The following is a 16,154-nucleotide window of genomic DNA, read 5'->3' on the forward strand; positions in this document are numbered from 1 at the left end:
AAAGTAATCATGACATAAATTTTATCTATAATTTTTAATATTGTTTTTTTCATTTAAACATTTTTTTTAGCGTTTTCCAAGACATCATAACTAACGATCAAATTTGATATCAACATTTATCCAGAGTCGAGAGTTTTCACGTTTTTACTCAATTTGATACATGGTTATTACACTCAATTTGGTACATGGCTATTAAGAGTTAGTCTCACAATTTTCACTCAATTTGGTGCAATTAATGGTACATGGTTATTAAGAGTTGGAGTTTATTACGTTTTCACTCAAAATTGATGTCTGATACTTGGACGCCCGCTCTTTACAAATATGGAGCAGACAAAGTCCTATATTGACCAAAATTTGACGACTTACATGTTACAAGATGTGTACTTGGGAATCATTTTTTTTTTTTTGGGGATTTTCCCATTCTAGGACAGCAATAGATTTTTCCCGAAAATCTCATGAAAACAGGTCGAGTGTCATCTACTTCGATATTATTGAATTTTCTTTTACAACTCTACCAAATCATAGCAATATAGTACTTTATTTTAAAATAAATTATTTGAAATCTACCAAATCTAACACAAAATGTGCATAAAAAAACCCCATGTACATTAAATCAACATATAAATTAACACAGACGTATAATATTTACAAGACCTTGAATCCAACGTCCAATCATTATGGTATATATGCCTACAAATTTCACGTGGAACTTGTCTTTCACTTGAATCATTCTAACAATAAATCATTATCACACCTTTTACCTTAAACATAAGGTGCGGTTTCCTACCGTATCTACCCAATATACCTAAAACCCAACATTTTATACATCGAGGATCAAATAGATCTCGAAAAACCAACCGTGCCACTACAACCTCGAACGGCAGAAATAATGTGGTAGTCAAGACTCGCCGGAGACGACTTTATTCGGGCTGTCCAAGCCAATGGAGATGATCCCATCAGCCTGATTAGGGGCAGCGGGCCAACCAGAGACCAAGGTGATTGGTGGGAAACAGCATTTGCATGGCTCTTGGCATGGCTTCGGAGTGTCCACTTGTTTAAGGTCGATACTGCTTACAAGCGAAATCTTGTCGGAATCGACCGGTATGGAGGGAGAAGCTGGCTCTTTCAGAGGGCCCCAACACTCGATCTTGTTGAATTCTGGGATGTTGGAGTGGAAATATACCCAAACCAGTGCATCTTGTAGCTCTGGGTAATTGTTGAGTAAGTTCACATCTCCATGAACAAATGCCTTCAAAACCTAATAAATATTTTTTCCCCAATTTTTTAATAAATCATATATTTAACTGAAGTATCTCTACTCGAAATAATCTGCGGAAAAACATCGAAAGATCGTCTTTCAATTAGTCAAATTATGCTTACTTACATCTAATATTGGCCTACTAGATGGCTAAAACCTTGCCAAACTACAGGACGAATTTTTACAAAAGCGTCTTGGACTACATTTGGATTTTTTTTCGGTCCCGGATTCGAATTTCATATCCGTGTTCATTCATATAATTCGGGTAATCTTCACACACATCATTCTCAATTCTAAGGTGTACTGCCAAAGAGGCCAAGACATTTCAAATTCTCGGGGTCATTTTAAATCCTTCTTTTTTCAAATCCTTTTCAGAAATAAAAAATACTTGTAGGACCGAGCGCTTGCCGCTTTACCAAAAACTATAGCTGGTGGTAATGGTGCGACTCAAATCTTTTAAACTGCACAACAACTCAAGCACCACGGTTCGATCGCTCTACCGACAATTATTGTACCAAACAATACTTTATCTTTAAATGAAAATTTTCAAGGAAAAAACTCTCGATCCTAAATAATATATAAATGGAATATAAGAAAAGCAACGTATAATATTTACCACGGGAAGTTCTTTGCAAAAAATGTAGAATCTGAGCCTCGCAAACATATCCAACAAGAAATGGCCGCCGCTTATGTGACAATGAACATGGAGTGACATTTTATCTTTGATCTTCTTCCACTCCGCCACCACTTCATCTCTCTGTAATCTGTTGTACCACCCTTGCAACTACATCCAATGATAATATTATTTCGATCGTAATCCACTAATTTACACATTTTTTACTAACTTTAGTCCCTTTTCACCGAATTGACATCGAACATATACTCGTCAATAATTTTTTATGTCACACAACTTAACTACATCCAATGATAATATTATTTCGATCTTAATCTACTAATTTACACATTTTTTTGCCTAACTTTAGTCCCTTTTCACCGAATTGACATCAAACATATACTCGTCAATAATTTTTTATGTCATGCCCTTATTTTTATACTAAGATAATAAAACAGAAAAAGATACAAATTTGAAAACTACGACCATGAATGGACCATCAACCTGACGGAAAACAACAAAAAAAACATGCAAATTGCAAAAGCCACGATTCATGTTTTCATAATTTCACAAATTTTCGAATAATATAAAAATGTAAAGAAATCGATAAATGAAGGCCGACATATTCCACTTTCTTGTCTTTGTTAGGGAATTTATAATTAAATAAATAAAACACCATCTACTTGCACGCTTTCCAACTTTTCTCGAATAATCTTGAATACCGACAGATACATGAAAATAATACCTGTGAGATCTCCCATGTTTCCCATTAAATTTAAAATAAAAATTATAAAAATGGTAAATATCAATAATCCCATCATTAACCTGAATGAATAATATCATAACAAAAATATTAACCTGTGAATTATCGATGGTTTGAGATATAGCAAGAGTGAGCTTGGATGTGATATCACTGTGTGTAAGTGTGTAAGTTCTTGGAAGCTTTCCGGGGTGTTTCTTCTCGTCAACTCCAACGAACAGAACTTTCAGCTTCGATGCTTCAAATATAGCTGGCCCAAATAATCTCGCAACCTGATAATTGTATTCAACAAACAAAAAATTGAAAAAACATATATGAAATAATATGTTTTCAAGGGAAAAAAGATCAAACAAACCCCTTACTGCGGACTGCTTCTTCTTGGTGGAACATCTCCTTCTTGCTCTGTGAAGAGAGAAGAATGGTTGTTCTTCAGAAAAGGGCTGTATTTTGAGCTTTGAAGGGAGTACCAAAGCCAGAGTTAGAGCACCCATAGCAAAGATTTGGGAGAGGAGATCGACAAGTTTTATTGAAAGAGTTTGGTATTTCAGAGAGGGATTTTCTCCGGCTGTCTGGTGAGATTATGGTAAGCTTGGGAAAGCGTACAAGCTTCGCTTAAAACGTGGAACTTTATGCGAGAGTGATGCGAGTAGTAGATGCGTGTCAAATTAATACTAATTAAGAAAGGGAAAGAAATTTGTGCTCCATTTTATATTGATTTCACTTCTATAAATATTTAATATTTGGCGTAAATTTTCGTTAGATTGTGTACTTAATCTGTTAGACGGGTCAACTCTATCGATATTCACAATAAGAAACAATATTTTTTCATGGATGATCCAAATAAGAGATATGTCTCATCAATACGACCCGTGACACCGTCTCATATAAGTATTTGCCTTTTCGTTAAACTGTTTTAGTTTAATTTTATAAGTTATCTTTAACTCAACTCATATATTAGTTTTACGTGAAAAATATTAATTTTCATGTTAGATATGAGTCGAGTCGACTCGTCTAATAAATACAGATTATAAAACAGTCTCAACAAAACTTATTGAATCGAAGCCGTTTCAAAAAATACTTACTTTTAATATATTATACTATATAAAATAGACGATATATTATATAATGTCATTGGGAGGGAGAGGGTTTGCTTCAATGATTCAAACTTAGGAGGGAAGAAGGCAACAGTTGTGGCATTGCATGGTTAAAAGCGGACCACGTAAATGGGCCGGCTCGATGGTGTGCAGCAATATAGTGTTGACACTTGACTTGCGTGTCTTCTGCGCATTTCTGAAGGAACGTGAAACAAGCAAAAATCGTTGGAAATTTTTATATATGTTTCTATTTTTTAAAAATAAAGTCTATTATTGAGATATTATTTTTTCTTCTATTTTCTACCCTTATGGTTTCATTAACAAAAATCTTGCTTGAGAAAAAGCAAATTTCTTGCAACTCAAATAGACAGATATTTAATTGAATTACAATTTTTACTTTTCAACAAATTTTAGATAACCATCTCCTGATCGAATACTTAAATTATTTTACAAAATTCTTCTGAGATCGTCTAACGATGTACTTTCTATGATTGATCTTCAACTTTATGCGACGACTCATGGAAAGTTTTACTTTTATGTCAAAAATATTATTTTTTATGATATAGTTTTGCAGTTTTTTTCGACTAAATTAATATCTATATTGATATCGAAAATATTCGGATGGCCGGAAAAATTTATGTCTTGATTCGGAATATTCAAAGTTGAAAAAAACTATTTGGAGCTAAATGCAGAAGAAAGGCGTGTCAATGAAGAATATGGAACACATAGTTTTGTCTCCATTATAGTCTATCAAGGCTGAAAATCAGCTTTACCTAACTGCATAAGTTTTTTTTTTTTTAAAAAAAAACCACCTTTATTTTTTTCTTAAAATTTTGCTAATTTTCAAGAAATTGGACGTTTTAGTGTAAAAAAATGCTAGAATGGACATTTTAAAAAATACAACAATAATTATAAAGAATTTGTCGAAATTAAATTTATTTTAATAGGTTTCCAAATAATTTTGCCTAAATAATAATATATTCGATTAGGTGGCTGCTCCCAATTGCCAACCCTAACCTAGATATCCACAACTAATTGATTAGGGCTTGATTGATTGTTTATATTTGGTGATCCAATGCTTGGGTTGTATATTTGTATCCCAGTAGATATCAGGCTTGGATGATTATGTGCAGTGCCACCTATCTCATGTATATTTCTGGAACACTTTAGGTTTGAGTACCTGTGTTTCCACATTCTACTGTTGCCATAATAAAAAATTTGGTCCAAAAATTTTCAGTTTCCCTCGTATCACACCCCGCGTCCAGAGCATTCGACATGATGTTTTCTTTTTTGACAAATAAAAATTCGAAAAACAAAAAGTCTCGTAGTACATTATAAATCAAATTAACTAGTCTATTTTACAAATAACTTGTATTTACAATTGCGGAAGTGTTACACAACTTAATTAAAAATTGAAATAACTGAACTAAAATAGTTTTTAAACTTAAAAACATCTTTTTCACGGGCCCAAAAACATAGCTCGATCATCCTCGTCTAACTGATCTTCGTTCTTATCATGGGAGGCCAGTGAGGGAGAGTAAGAAGGTGAGTGATTGGAAACACACTCAACAATTGGGGGAAGATCAATCATATATAATAAATATATAGATAATTTCAAAAATATGGGCATATCTTGATAGAAAACATAGTATATCACAACATATAATAAACATGAAAATAAAATTCATTTTCTTTCTATGGTTTACTGATATCGATCAATAATTATTAGTCTTTTAAAATGGCGAGACTCTACAAATGTTACAATCCCACCATATAAGGTTCATATCTCATCATAGTTCAGAATCCTTTCCCATATCAAATCGAATCATAATAATGCTTGAAAAAATATTAATTTTAAATAGGACATGAACTCGAACGAAAATTTTCGAATACAAAATCATATGTCAAATATATCATACATGAATATACTTTTTAAAACACAAGCCCATATAACTTTTTTTTTCTATATAACGTGAAGGACAAGGGTGTTGCTCGATAATCTTCTGAAAGAAATATTTTATTTCTTTATTATTTTATAAGTTGATATTATCAATTTATAATTTCGTCTTTCTAGATTATTGCTTGATTTATTTTTAGATGATAAGATCTTACTTAATTTATCTCTAGATATTATAGGATTTGTTTTGAATATGATTTTTATATCTAAGATATTTTATCTTTGTTTAAATTTTTTTTATATATAATGAAATCTTGTTTCCGTATTTTCTAGCACTATTTTAGGGAATTGTTTTTAGGTCAAACATTGGATATAAATATGGAGGGACTCACAACCGCAAACAAGGAGTTGTAGAGAGCGTGTTGGACAGAGTGCTTTTCATAGAGAAGAAATTACAAGAGTCCAACATATATTTTCTCTACAGTTTTTATGTGATCGGGTGATCACTTTATTGTGTAGATGCTGAAGTTTTGTGTTATCGCGTGTTCACTTTGTTGTGGAGAGGATCAGCTGGAGGTTTTCGAAGTGTACGTGGAGGTCGACAGAAGAGTTCCTTCAGAAAAGAATATACGAGAGACGGGCCTATTTTTGTGAGACTTTTTATGTGACTAGGTGATCACTTTTGCAAGGGCACAGCTGCTGAAGTTTGTCTCTGAACACACTCATAGTTCAGAGTGGAAGATTTTCGTGTGAAGAGTTTGTGTGATTGATTCACAGATTTACCGTGTTGCCGATTGGTGTTGCCAACACTCAAGAACAACACTGGCGTAGAGTGTTGATCGAAGAGTGGTTTCGTTTGGTTTAAAGCAATACGTGTTTGTTTTATGTATCTAGATTTGATTTGTGTTTTTATGCATATTTTAATTCATTGGAGTGTCAAGGAATTTAGTTTTGTTATTTTCACTAATATTTTTTTTTGGTGTAAACGATTTAAATATTTTTATAGTGAAATTTTTGCCATGAGGCATAGCACAAGTATTCGTACTTGTGCATAATTTAAAACTAATGTTTATTTATTAAAATTATATTTGTGTGTTAATGATTAATTTCCGCTGCATGTTGTTTGCTCGTGTTCACAACACCAGAGCACAACACTAATTCTGATACACACAATATATTTATTTCATGTACGTTTATGAGCAACATTTCTTTCAAGTGGTATCAGAGCCAACACTTGATACACTAAGTGATTGATTCTGGTTTATTGTTGTTTTTACATGAAATTTAACAGAATCCCAATGGAGGTACAATCTACAAACACTGTTGTTTTGAAGGAAAAATGCTGGCTGCAAGTCAACCCGCACGGTGTTGCCTCACGTGTTGCAACACTGGGCCGCAACCCCACTTCAAAATCCTCGTGTCTCAATGCTAAATCTCACTGTGACTCAAGTAATCATGAATTCCATGTTACTGATTATGATGAACTCACATTTGAAGGTGTGCAGGCTATGTATGAAGAGCTATACGAAGATTGAATCAAAAGAAATGAAACAAATTATATGCTCTCAAAGGAAATACTGAGTTAAAGAGTAGTCTGTCTCAACTGGAAGTCTTGTTGAGTAGGAAGGATCTAGAACGGTGCAAAGTCAAGAATGATATTGAGAAGGCCACAAAGACTCTTGCTAAGTTCAACTCAAGTTCATCAAAACTTGACTCAATGCTAACTATGGGAAATGACAACAGGACTGGTCTTGGATATGTTGAAAGCGCATATGAACATGGTGAAACTTCCAACTCTAAATCAAAATCAACCGTGTTTCTAAAGGCAAGTGAAGACTGCTCTGTCCCCTTAATACTGAAACCTACCATGAAGACTCTGCCAATCTCAAAGCAAGCATCGGAAAAATTGCTGAAACAAAACAGAGCTTCCTCTTCTCATTTGAAAGTTGACCCGCCAGTGAAGATGTCACAAACCAAGAAGCCAATGTCAACTTCTAAATCAAAGCAAAGAAAGCGACATTTTATTTTCCATTACTGTCATAAGCCAGGTCACATCAAACCTTTATGTTTTAAGCTGAGAAATGACTATATGACCTGGCATGCAAATCGGGTGTTGCCTACTGTGTTGCCCAACACCAGGCGCAACATAACAGTCAAGAGACCTCTTGTGAAGAAAGTTTGGGTACCAAAAGCTGTTATTCATTGCGAATTCATTATACGTCTTTTAAAACTAACATTGTAGGTATATGGTATTTCGACAATGGGTGTTCACGCCACATGACTGGATCCAAAGAGCACCTAACGGATTATGTTGAAGTAGAAAGTGGGCGTGTAACCTATGGTGGTGGTGCCAAAGGAAGAATTGTAGGCAAAGGAACCCTGAATGTTGACGGGCTTCCTGAACTTCATAATGTTCTATACGTTGAAGGACTTAAATCAAACTTAATAAGCATAAGTCAACTTTGTGACGAGGATTTACATGTAAATTTCAAAAATAATAATTGTGAAGTTTTTAATGATGCCGATGTTTGTGTAATGTCAGGTACTCGTTCTACTGACAATTTCTATCAATTGGGAGAAGGTGATGGTTGTCTAAGTGTCAAGGTGAGTTATTTAGACCTATGGCATCAAAAACTAGGACATGTGAGCTTCAAGACTTTGAAGAATCTGTGTAAGTTTGATGCTGTGAGAGGTATGCCAAATTTAAGTTCAGGTAACTCATATGTTTGTGGAGCGTGTCAGAAAGGTAAACAAACTCGTGTTGTGCACCCAGTGTTGCAACACTTTGGGACACCACGGTGCCTTGAAATCTTGCGTATGGATCTAATGGGTCCGATGGAAGTTGAGAGCTTCGGTGATCTGACAATTAAAACACTGGAGGATGGTTTAGAAGAATTGCTGGATATAAGTGAGCCACTGATCAGAAATGGTGTTGAGTCTGGTGTTGAGACCAGTGAGGCAACACCAAGCACAACACTGCCTCTGAACCGAACAGAAACTGTGGATAATGATAACGATGATAATGATGATGTGATCAATTCTGAAAAATAAATTCCCAGCAAGATTAAAAAGAATCATCCATCATCACAAATAATTGGTGAATTACATGATGATGTGCAACAAGAAAGAAAGAAAAGGTAGACTACCGCAAAGTGATTGGTTTAATCTGCATGAGCTCCACGTTTTCCCAGGTAAGTCACTCATGTTTTGTTTCTCAAATCGAACCCAAGAATATTAATGATGCACTAAAAGATGAATTCTGGGTAAATGCAATACATGAAGAACTTGAACAATTTATACGCAATGATATACAGGATTTAGTGTCTCGACCCTTAAATACCAATGTTATTGGAATGAAATGGATATTTAAAAATAAAACAGATGAATCTGGTAACATTATTCGAAATAAGGCTCGATTGGTAGCTCAAGGGTATACGCAGGTTGAGGGGGTGGATTTTAATGAAACCTTCGCTCCTGTAGCTCGAATTGAGTTTGTCCTATTGTTGCTTGCTGTTGCATGCCACATGCTTATTAAATTGTATCAAATGAATGTAAAAAGTGCTTTCTTGATTGGAATTCTGAATGAGGAGGCCTATGTTAGTCAACCTAAAGGATTTGAAGATCCCCACCACTTGGACCATGTCTACAAGCTGAAGAATGTTCTATATGGATTGAAACATGCTCCATGAGAATGGGATGGTAGGTTGGCTAATTATTTGATCAACTTGTGCTTTAAACGAGGTGAGGTTGATAAAACTCTCTTTATTCAAAAATTGAAGCATGATATTCTGATTTGTCAAGTTTATGTAGATGATATTATCTTCGGTTCTTCATCACAAAAACTTGTTGATAACTTTGTTGAGTACATGTCTTCACAATTTGAAATGAGTATAGTAGGAGAGTTGAACTTCTTCCTTGGATTGCAAGTTAAACAACTGCATGATAGTATATTGTGACAACTCTAGTGTTATAGACATTTCTAATAATCTTGTTCAACACTCTCGAACAAAACACATAAACATAAGACATCATTTTATTCGAGATTTGTTTGAAAAAAAATATTTCGACTGGAATTTGTTATGACTGAAAACCAGCTGGCTGATATATTCACGAAATCTTTGGATTTTGAGAGATTTTCCAATCTTCGGAAGTCACTCAGCATGTGCGTACAATAATCACACACATGTTGTCATTGGTGTTGCCAACACCGGTGACAACACCATTTTTGCATGTCTATTTTTAGGATGCTAGGCATACTGCATAATCATAAGCATCCTATTTATTTTGTGTAAAGTCTGAACAGTGAAGGTAATTTCTGAAAATTACTCTCTGAGTGTTCATACTTCCAATCAACTGTTGAAGAGTGAATTATGCTCAATCCAAGCCATCGAGTGATTGAAGATTTTCATGAAAATCGTGATTTTTTCCAATATTAAAAGGTGACATGGAAAATATGAGCATAAGGAGAAAAACAGAAAAGAGGTAAAAAATGTTTAGAAGAAAATGGAAAAAGCTACTTAGAGGAGTCTATTAATGACTGTTCTTCTAGTGTGAGAGCTACCACTTCTAAGTAAAAATAGTAATGAAAAAAGCTAACTAGGGGAGTCCATTGAAGACCGTTCTTCTAGTATGTGAGCTATCATTTCTATATCAAAAAAAAATTTTATGGAAGTTTGACTAAAACTTAGTGGTGTTTCTAGGAGGTGTTGCCGACACCAAGTTCTGACACAACACAATTTATACACTGCCTGACATTTCGATATTTCATCATATTGGAGGTATATTTAGGACATCCATATTGATTTTTGTTTCGTGAATTCATCGTGTGCAGTGACATATCAGTATCTGACATATGACAGTTGATAAAAACCTTGATTACCTAGATTTTGAATTTATGTGACTACTTGTGTTTAGTGAGTTATAATCGACGCGGGTTTTTACTAGATGTTTTTTTGAAATCATCGTAACACGGAGTTTGAATCAATTTTACTGTTTGATTGTGGGATATAACCGTAATTAGTGTTTTGGGTAAATTTCGGAAATATTACCTTCATCGTGCGGACTTTTCGGGGCTGAATGATTGAATCAATTTTTTGTGTAAGAGTAAAAATGTTTTGTTGTTGTTAAATGCCTGATAATTACTCTTGCTTATTTTCACTTGCTCTCGTATCTTTTCTTACTCTCATGATTTTTTTGTGCGTAACTCCTGATATACCTTTATAATTTTCTCTCACATTTTACAGGTGGCTGAAGATACTGCTGATGTTGAGTCCGATGTTGTCAACACCTCTGACAAAACTGACTCTTTTGATTATGTTGTGAGTCATTCTGTCTCCACCAAGTTCTACACTAAAGCTGCCTTACTCTTGAGGCTTCTCTATGTTAATAGAGAATTTATTGAAAAGAAGAACATTGACATGGGAACGCATGTCCAACAAAATTTGACGGCATTCTTCGAAGATCACGGCCTGCTTGCTACAGTTAGCACTATTATCCCTTATTCCAGATGACTAGTGTTGGAGTTCTACTGTAACTTCATCTCAAGTGTTGAAGATGAGCGATCAGTTAAGTTTGGGAAATTTTTTTCTGCGGAATTAGATTTTCAATTTCTCCCTGAGTGTCATCAATGAATTCTACAATACCCCCGCGAATGAAGAAAATGAAATCACGGACGACATCTATGCTATCACTGATGTACTCATTTTTCTTCCCTGATCTTTGGGATATTGTAGCTATAGGGTTTCTCAAAGAAGATGATGAGACTCTTTTTGATGTGAGTGAAACCCACAAGATCGCTTCACCTTATTTTAAGGGTAACAAGAAACTGAACCTACCTCGGTCAGCTACTGGTTTTGGCAACACGGCATCCTTCTCCACTTCCACTCCCAATGGATTTGTCATGTTCTATGCTTACTACTTACAGGACCAAATTGAGTTTGATCTACTGCAGATTCCAAATGCCAAAGACTCATTGCTTACAAAGAATAACCGGTGGCTGCGTAGATGACGTTTTTGCAAGTTGGCTTACATTCTGGCCAAAAAAGAGGAGTAGGGAGACCAAAAATGCAAAGGAATGATGCTAAAGCATCTGGAGTTGCTGAGACTTTGGGTTGCTCTTATATCTGTTTGCGTGTTTATTGAATTTTTTTTCGTATTTATTCTTATGTTTTCAGGTGTTCTAATGATGGTGTTGACAACACTTTCAACAACATCAGTGATCTAACATGTTTAATTCAAGGGGAGATGAACTTTGACTCAAGGGTAGATACACTCTAACGCAGGGGGGTCTTAACTGATTGCCGAAAGGACCAAGATTATCATTTTTGGATATTTTGCCGAAAGGAGGAGATTGAAAGGAATATTTTATTCATTTATTATTTTGATAAGTTGATATTATCAATTTATGATTTCGTCTTTCTAGATTATTGCTTGATTTATTTTTAGATGATAAAATCTTACTTAATTTATCTCTAGATATTATAGGATTTGTTTTGAATATGATTTTTATCTCTAAGATATTTTATCTTTGTTTAAAAGAATTTTTATATCTAATGAAATCTTGTTTCCATATTTTCTAGTACTATTTTAGGCAATTGTTTTTAGGTCAAACATTGGATATAAATATGGATGGACTCACAGCCGCAAACAAGGAGTGGTAGAGAGAGTATTGGACAGAGTGCTTTTCATAAAGAAGAAATTACAAGAGTCCAACATATATTTGCTCTACAGTTTTTATGTGATCGGGTGCTCACTTTATTGTGTAGATGCTAATGTTTTGTGTGATCGCTTGATCACTTTATTGTGGAGAGGATCAGCTGGAGGTTTTCGAATTGTACGTAGAGGTCGACAGAAGAGTTCTTTCAGAAAAGAATATACGAGAGTCGAGCCTATTTTATGAGACTTTTTGTGTGATCGGGTGATCACTTTTGCAAGGGCACAACTGCTGAAGTTTGTCTCTGAACACACTCATAGTTCAGAGTGGAAAATTTTCGTGTGAAGAGTTTGTGTGATTGATTCACAGATTTACAGTGTTGCCGATTGGTGTTGTCAACACTCAAGAACAACACTGACGCAGAGTGGTTTCGTTTGGTTTAAAGCAATACGTGTTTATTTTATGCATCTAGAATTGATTTGTGTTTTTATGCATATTTTAATTCCTTGGAGTGTCAAGTAATTTAGTTTTGTTATTTTCTATAGTATTGTTTTTGGTGTAAAAGATTTACATATTTTTCTAGTGAAATTTTTGCCACGAGTCATCGCACAAGTATTCATACTTGTACATAATTTAAAACTGGTGTTTATTTATTAAAATTATATTTATGTTAATAATTAATTTCCGCTGCATGCTGTTTGCTCGTGTTGACAACACCAGAACACAACACTAATTCTAAAACACATAATATATTTATTTCTTGTACGTTTATGAGCAAAATTCCTTTCATCTTCGTCGTCTTACTCGAAAATATTCTTCCTTTTGAGAGAGTTTCTCTATCCCTTTGTCTATTGTCAGTCTCTAGCCTTGCTCGAAATTCTAGAGTACATTCGTGGCGTGGCTTTCACAAAGTCTGAGGATCTATTTATAGGTACTGAGGAGGCTACTGAGATAGACCTGATAACTCACAGATATTAATTCCGAAGGAATAAAAAATGAATATTTGACTTCTGATAAGCTATCTAGCTATGAAAATTTGACTTCTGATAAAATCTGTACTACATGCCAACTTGGTAAAAAACTGACATCTAGTTTTAAAAACAAATTGTATAACTCTTCAACCAAAAGCTTGGATCTGTTTTTCAAGTTTATTGTATTTTGTAGTATTTGATGAATTCATAATATTTTGTAAATTCAGAATTATGTTGGGAATTTATTTTATCATTTTTCAGTTACATTCTTTTGTTTTTAGGGCATATTAGTTCATGATATTATAACTAACATTTGAATTTGGAATTCATTTTCGTTTGAGTTATAAAAGTTAGATTTTTACTCTTTTAGCTCCTGGCATACTCCCACGTTCCATAAAAATTGGGCAAACAAAATTGGCACTCCCGGTGGGCCAAAAATTATGCCACACTGACGAGAAAATTTTGAGAAAGGAATAGGAGTTTATGGCAGAAGAGGTAAATGCTCAACAGAAAACATGAAAGCAGATGAGTTGAGTGCTATGAATTAAGAGGAGATGTCCAAGGCAATGTATGATGTTCAATGCTTGCTTGAAGAATTTCGTAGGGGAATAGATCAGAACAAACAAATCATAAAGAAAACAAGTGACAAAGACGTGATTCAGGGAGTTATCAACCTAAGGCTCATGACCAAGTAAGTGTCTGGGAGTTCTGAAGTAGGTGACCTTCAACACCTAGAGACATACTACCCTAATCATGAAGAAACATCACCAAATAGAAAGGATGAAGCTATCAGTCAAGAGTTCAGTTAAATTCTCAAGGGAACGAAACTAATACCAGCCTAGAGAGTTTGAATATAAGGCCATGTATCATTTCCAATGAGTAAATGATGGTGCAAAAGCTCGGGGATCACAACCAACCAACGAGGAGTTGAAATGCATAAATTACTATAAATATCATCATGCATTAAACCATAATACTAGAATTTGTTGTCTTTTTGAAAACTTTTTGCAGGAGAAAGAAATAGAACGATAATTGTTGTCTTTTTGAAAACTTTTTGCAGGAGAAAGAAATAGAACGTTATCGGATTCTCGAGTCCAAGGAACCAATATTACGATGAAGTTAACGGGCGATGAACAACCTTGGAATTCTTGCTCACAATTTTCGAAAATTTGTGTGTGTGGTGTGTGAAGTGTTCGGCTACAACTCTTTAGAAGCGTAGGATTTTGTTTTATAATTTAGGGTTTTAGGTGATTTAAAAGTGTAGAGTTTAGGATCTTTAGAACTCTTGATTTGAAAATAATTAGGCCCATTAATCTTAGGTAAATTAGGTCCAATAAGACACATTTAATATAAAATAAAAGTTTACAAAAATTTGTTTTCAAAATAATAATTTTTGGGCCTTTAAAAGTCATTCGTTTGACTAAAATCGGCTTCTCGGATTAAATCGAGCTCGTCTCGTACAATACTCGGACTCCAATATTTTTATAAAATTTTAATCCTAATTAATCATATTATCGAGCCTTAAAAATATTTATCGAAAAATATTCTTCATCTTGATCGTCCTCAATCTCCTTTCCCCAACCTAATATCGAATATCCAGATACAATTCTTAATTTCATGAAACCATGCAATCTAAACATTTAATCATGTAATATGTATAGTTCAAGCACTTAAAATCAATCAAATAAAGCAATTAAATAATTTATATGTATGCGGTTTACGTAAACTGAATTTTGGACGTTATACTAATATTCATCATATCAAGAAAACAAACAACTCCATGTAATCATATTTCACAAGAAGCCCAAAAAATGCATTGACTAATTTCATAGACCAAGAAATCGAATACTATGACATAAGATTCGAGAAAGGGGCAAGAAAGCTACCAATGACGATAGAAAATGGAAAATGAACATGCAGAGTAGTGGAAGTCGCAACGGGGTCGACAAAGCAATGCCCTCGGTCGAAAGGGGAGTTGAACCAATTGTCGGTAAAGCATCAACTGGAGTACTCATGTTATTGGATGGCCTTGAAGCAGACAAACCAAGAAAGGGATTCCCTAGATCAGCGTCGAAGAGGGAAACACAACTCAATTCAACAAAAAAAATCTGCAAATTCTTTGCAAATTTCAATCTTTATGTTTTAAATTTTCCTAGAATTTCATTTGGATTTTTAGTTTTACAGCATCTTTATTCTAGTTTATTTCGTCAAGTTTATTATAATTTGGTAAATTTATGTTGTTTTGTAAATTCAGAATTATGTTGAGATTTATTTCAGCATTTTCCCATTTTATTCATTTGTTTTTAGAGTGTATCAGTTTCGGAGATTAGAACTAATGATCAAATTTAGAGTTCACTTTCGTTTGATTTATAAAAATTAGATTTTCACGCTTTTTACATAAATCAGTACTTTTAGCACCTGACACGTCCGCATTCCATAAAAAATGTGCAAACACTGAGCTTATAAGATTTTCTAATTATACTTTTGTAAACTTACATTCAGTCATGTTATTAAGTTTCATAACCTTGGTGATTTTGTTTATATTTTTTGCATGAGCAGACAAGCGTAATTAGAATATCACCAAATATGATAATATAATTATAGAATAACTCAAATTAACAATTTATAATTTTATTAAAATATATTTTTTACTCATATAAATAAGTATTATCCCAATAAACTAATGTATTATAAATTAAATAAAACAAACTGAAGGCTAGAATTCAGCTTGAAGTATGACCATGGATTCGAGGGAAATATTCGACGCTTTATGCATTTCCACTCAGTGGTCTATCCATCTCTCTGTATCTCATTTACATGTACATCGAATTCTGCTTTTATTATCACCTTATGATATATCTATACTATATCTATCTATAGTTTTTATATTTCTATATTATTTTTAGACG

The 16,154-nt window shown here is 33.9% G+C and overlaps 1 protein-coding gene and 1 long non-coding RNA gene across 2 annotated transcripts; both read right to left on the reverse strand.

Moving 5' to 3' along the window:
- Positions 1 to 585: 585 nt before the first annotated feature.
- LOC140812936 (protein STAY-GREEN homolog, chloroplastic-like) lies at positions 586 to 3,288 on the reverse strand. The gene is made up of 4 exons (XM_073171318.1): positions 2,994 to 3,288; positions 2,730 to 2,903; positions 1,875 to 2,042; positions 586 to 1,258 (listed from the first exon to the last, which is right to left on the reverse strand). Exons 1-4 carry the CDS (start codon positions 3,120 to 3,122, stop codon positions 899 to 901), a joined length of 831 nt encoding a protein of 276 aa, XP_073027419.1. The 5' UTR covers positions 3,123 to 3,288; the 3' UTR covers positions 586 to 898.
- Positions 1,278 to 1,879, reverse strand: LOC140812937 (uncharacterized). The gene is made up of 2 exons (XR_012113794.1): positions 1,779 to 1,879; positions 1,278 to 1,645 (listed from the first exon to the last, which is right to left on the reverse strand). It is a non-coding gene; the product is annotated as an uncharacterized lncRNA (long non-coding RNA).
- Positions 3,289 to 16,154: the final 12,866 nt, after the last annotated feature.

This window comes from Primulina eburnea, chromosome 14, assembly GCF_022965805.1.
Source record: "Primulina eburnea isolate SZY01 chromosome 14, ASM2296580v1, whole genome shotgun sequence".
In the NCBI taxonomy this organism is placed as follows: domain Eukaryota; kingdom Viridiplantae; phylum Streptophyta; class Magnoliopsida; order Lamiales; family Gesneriaceae; genus Primulina; species Primulina eburnea.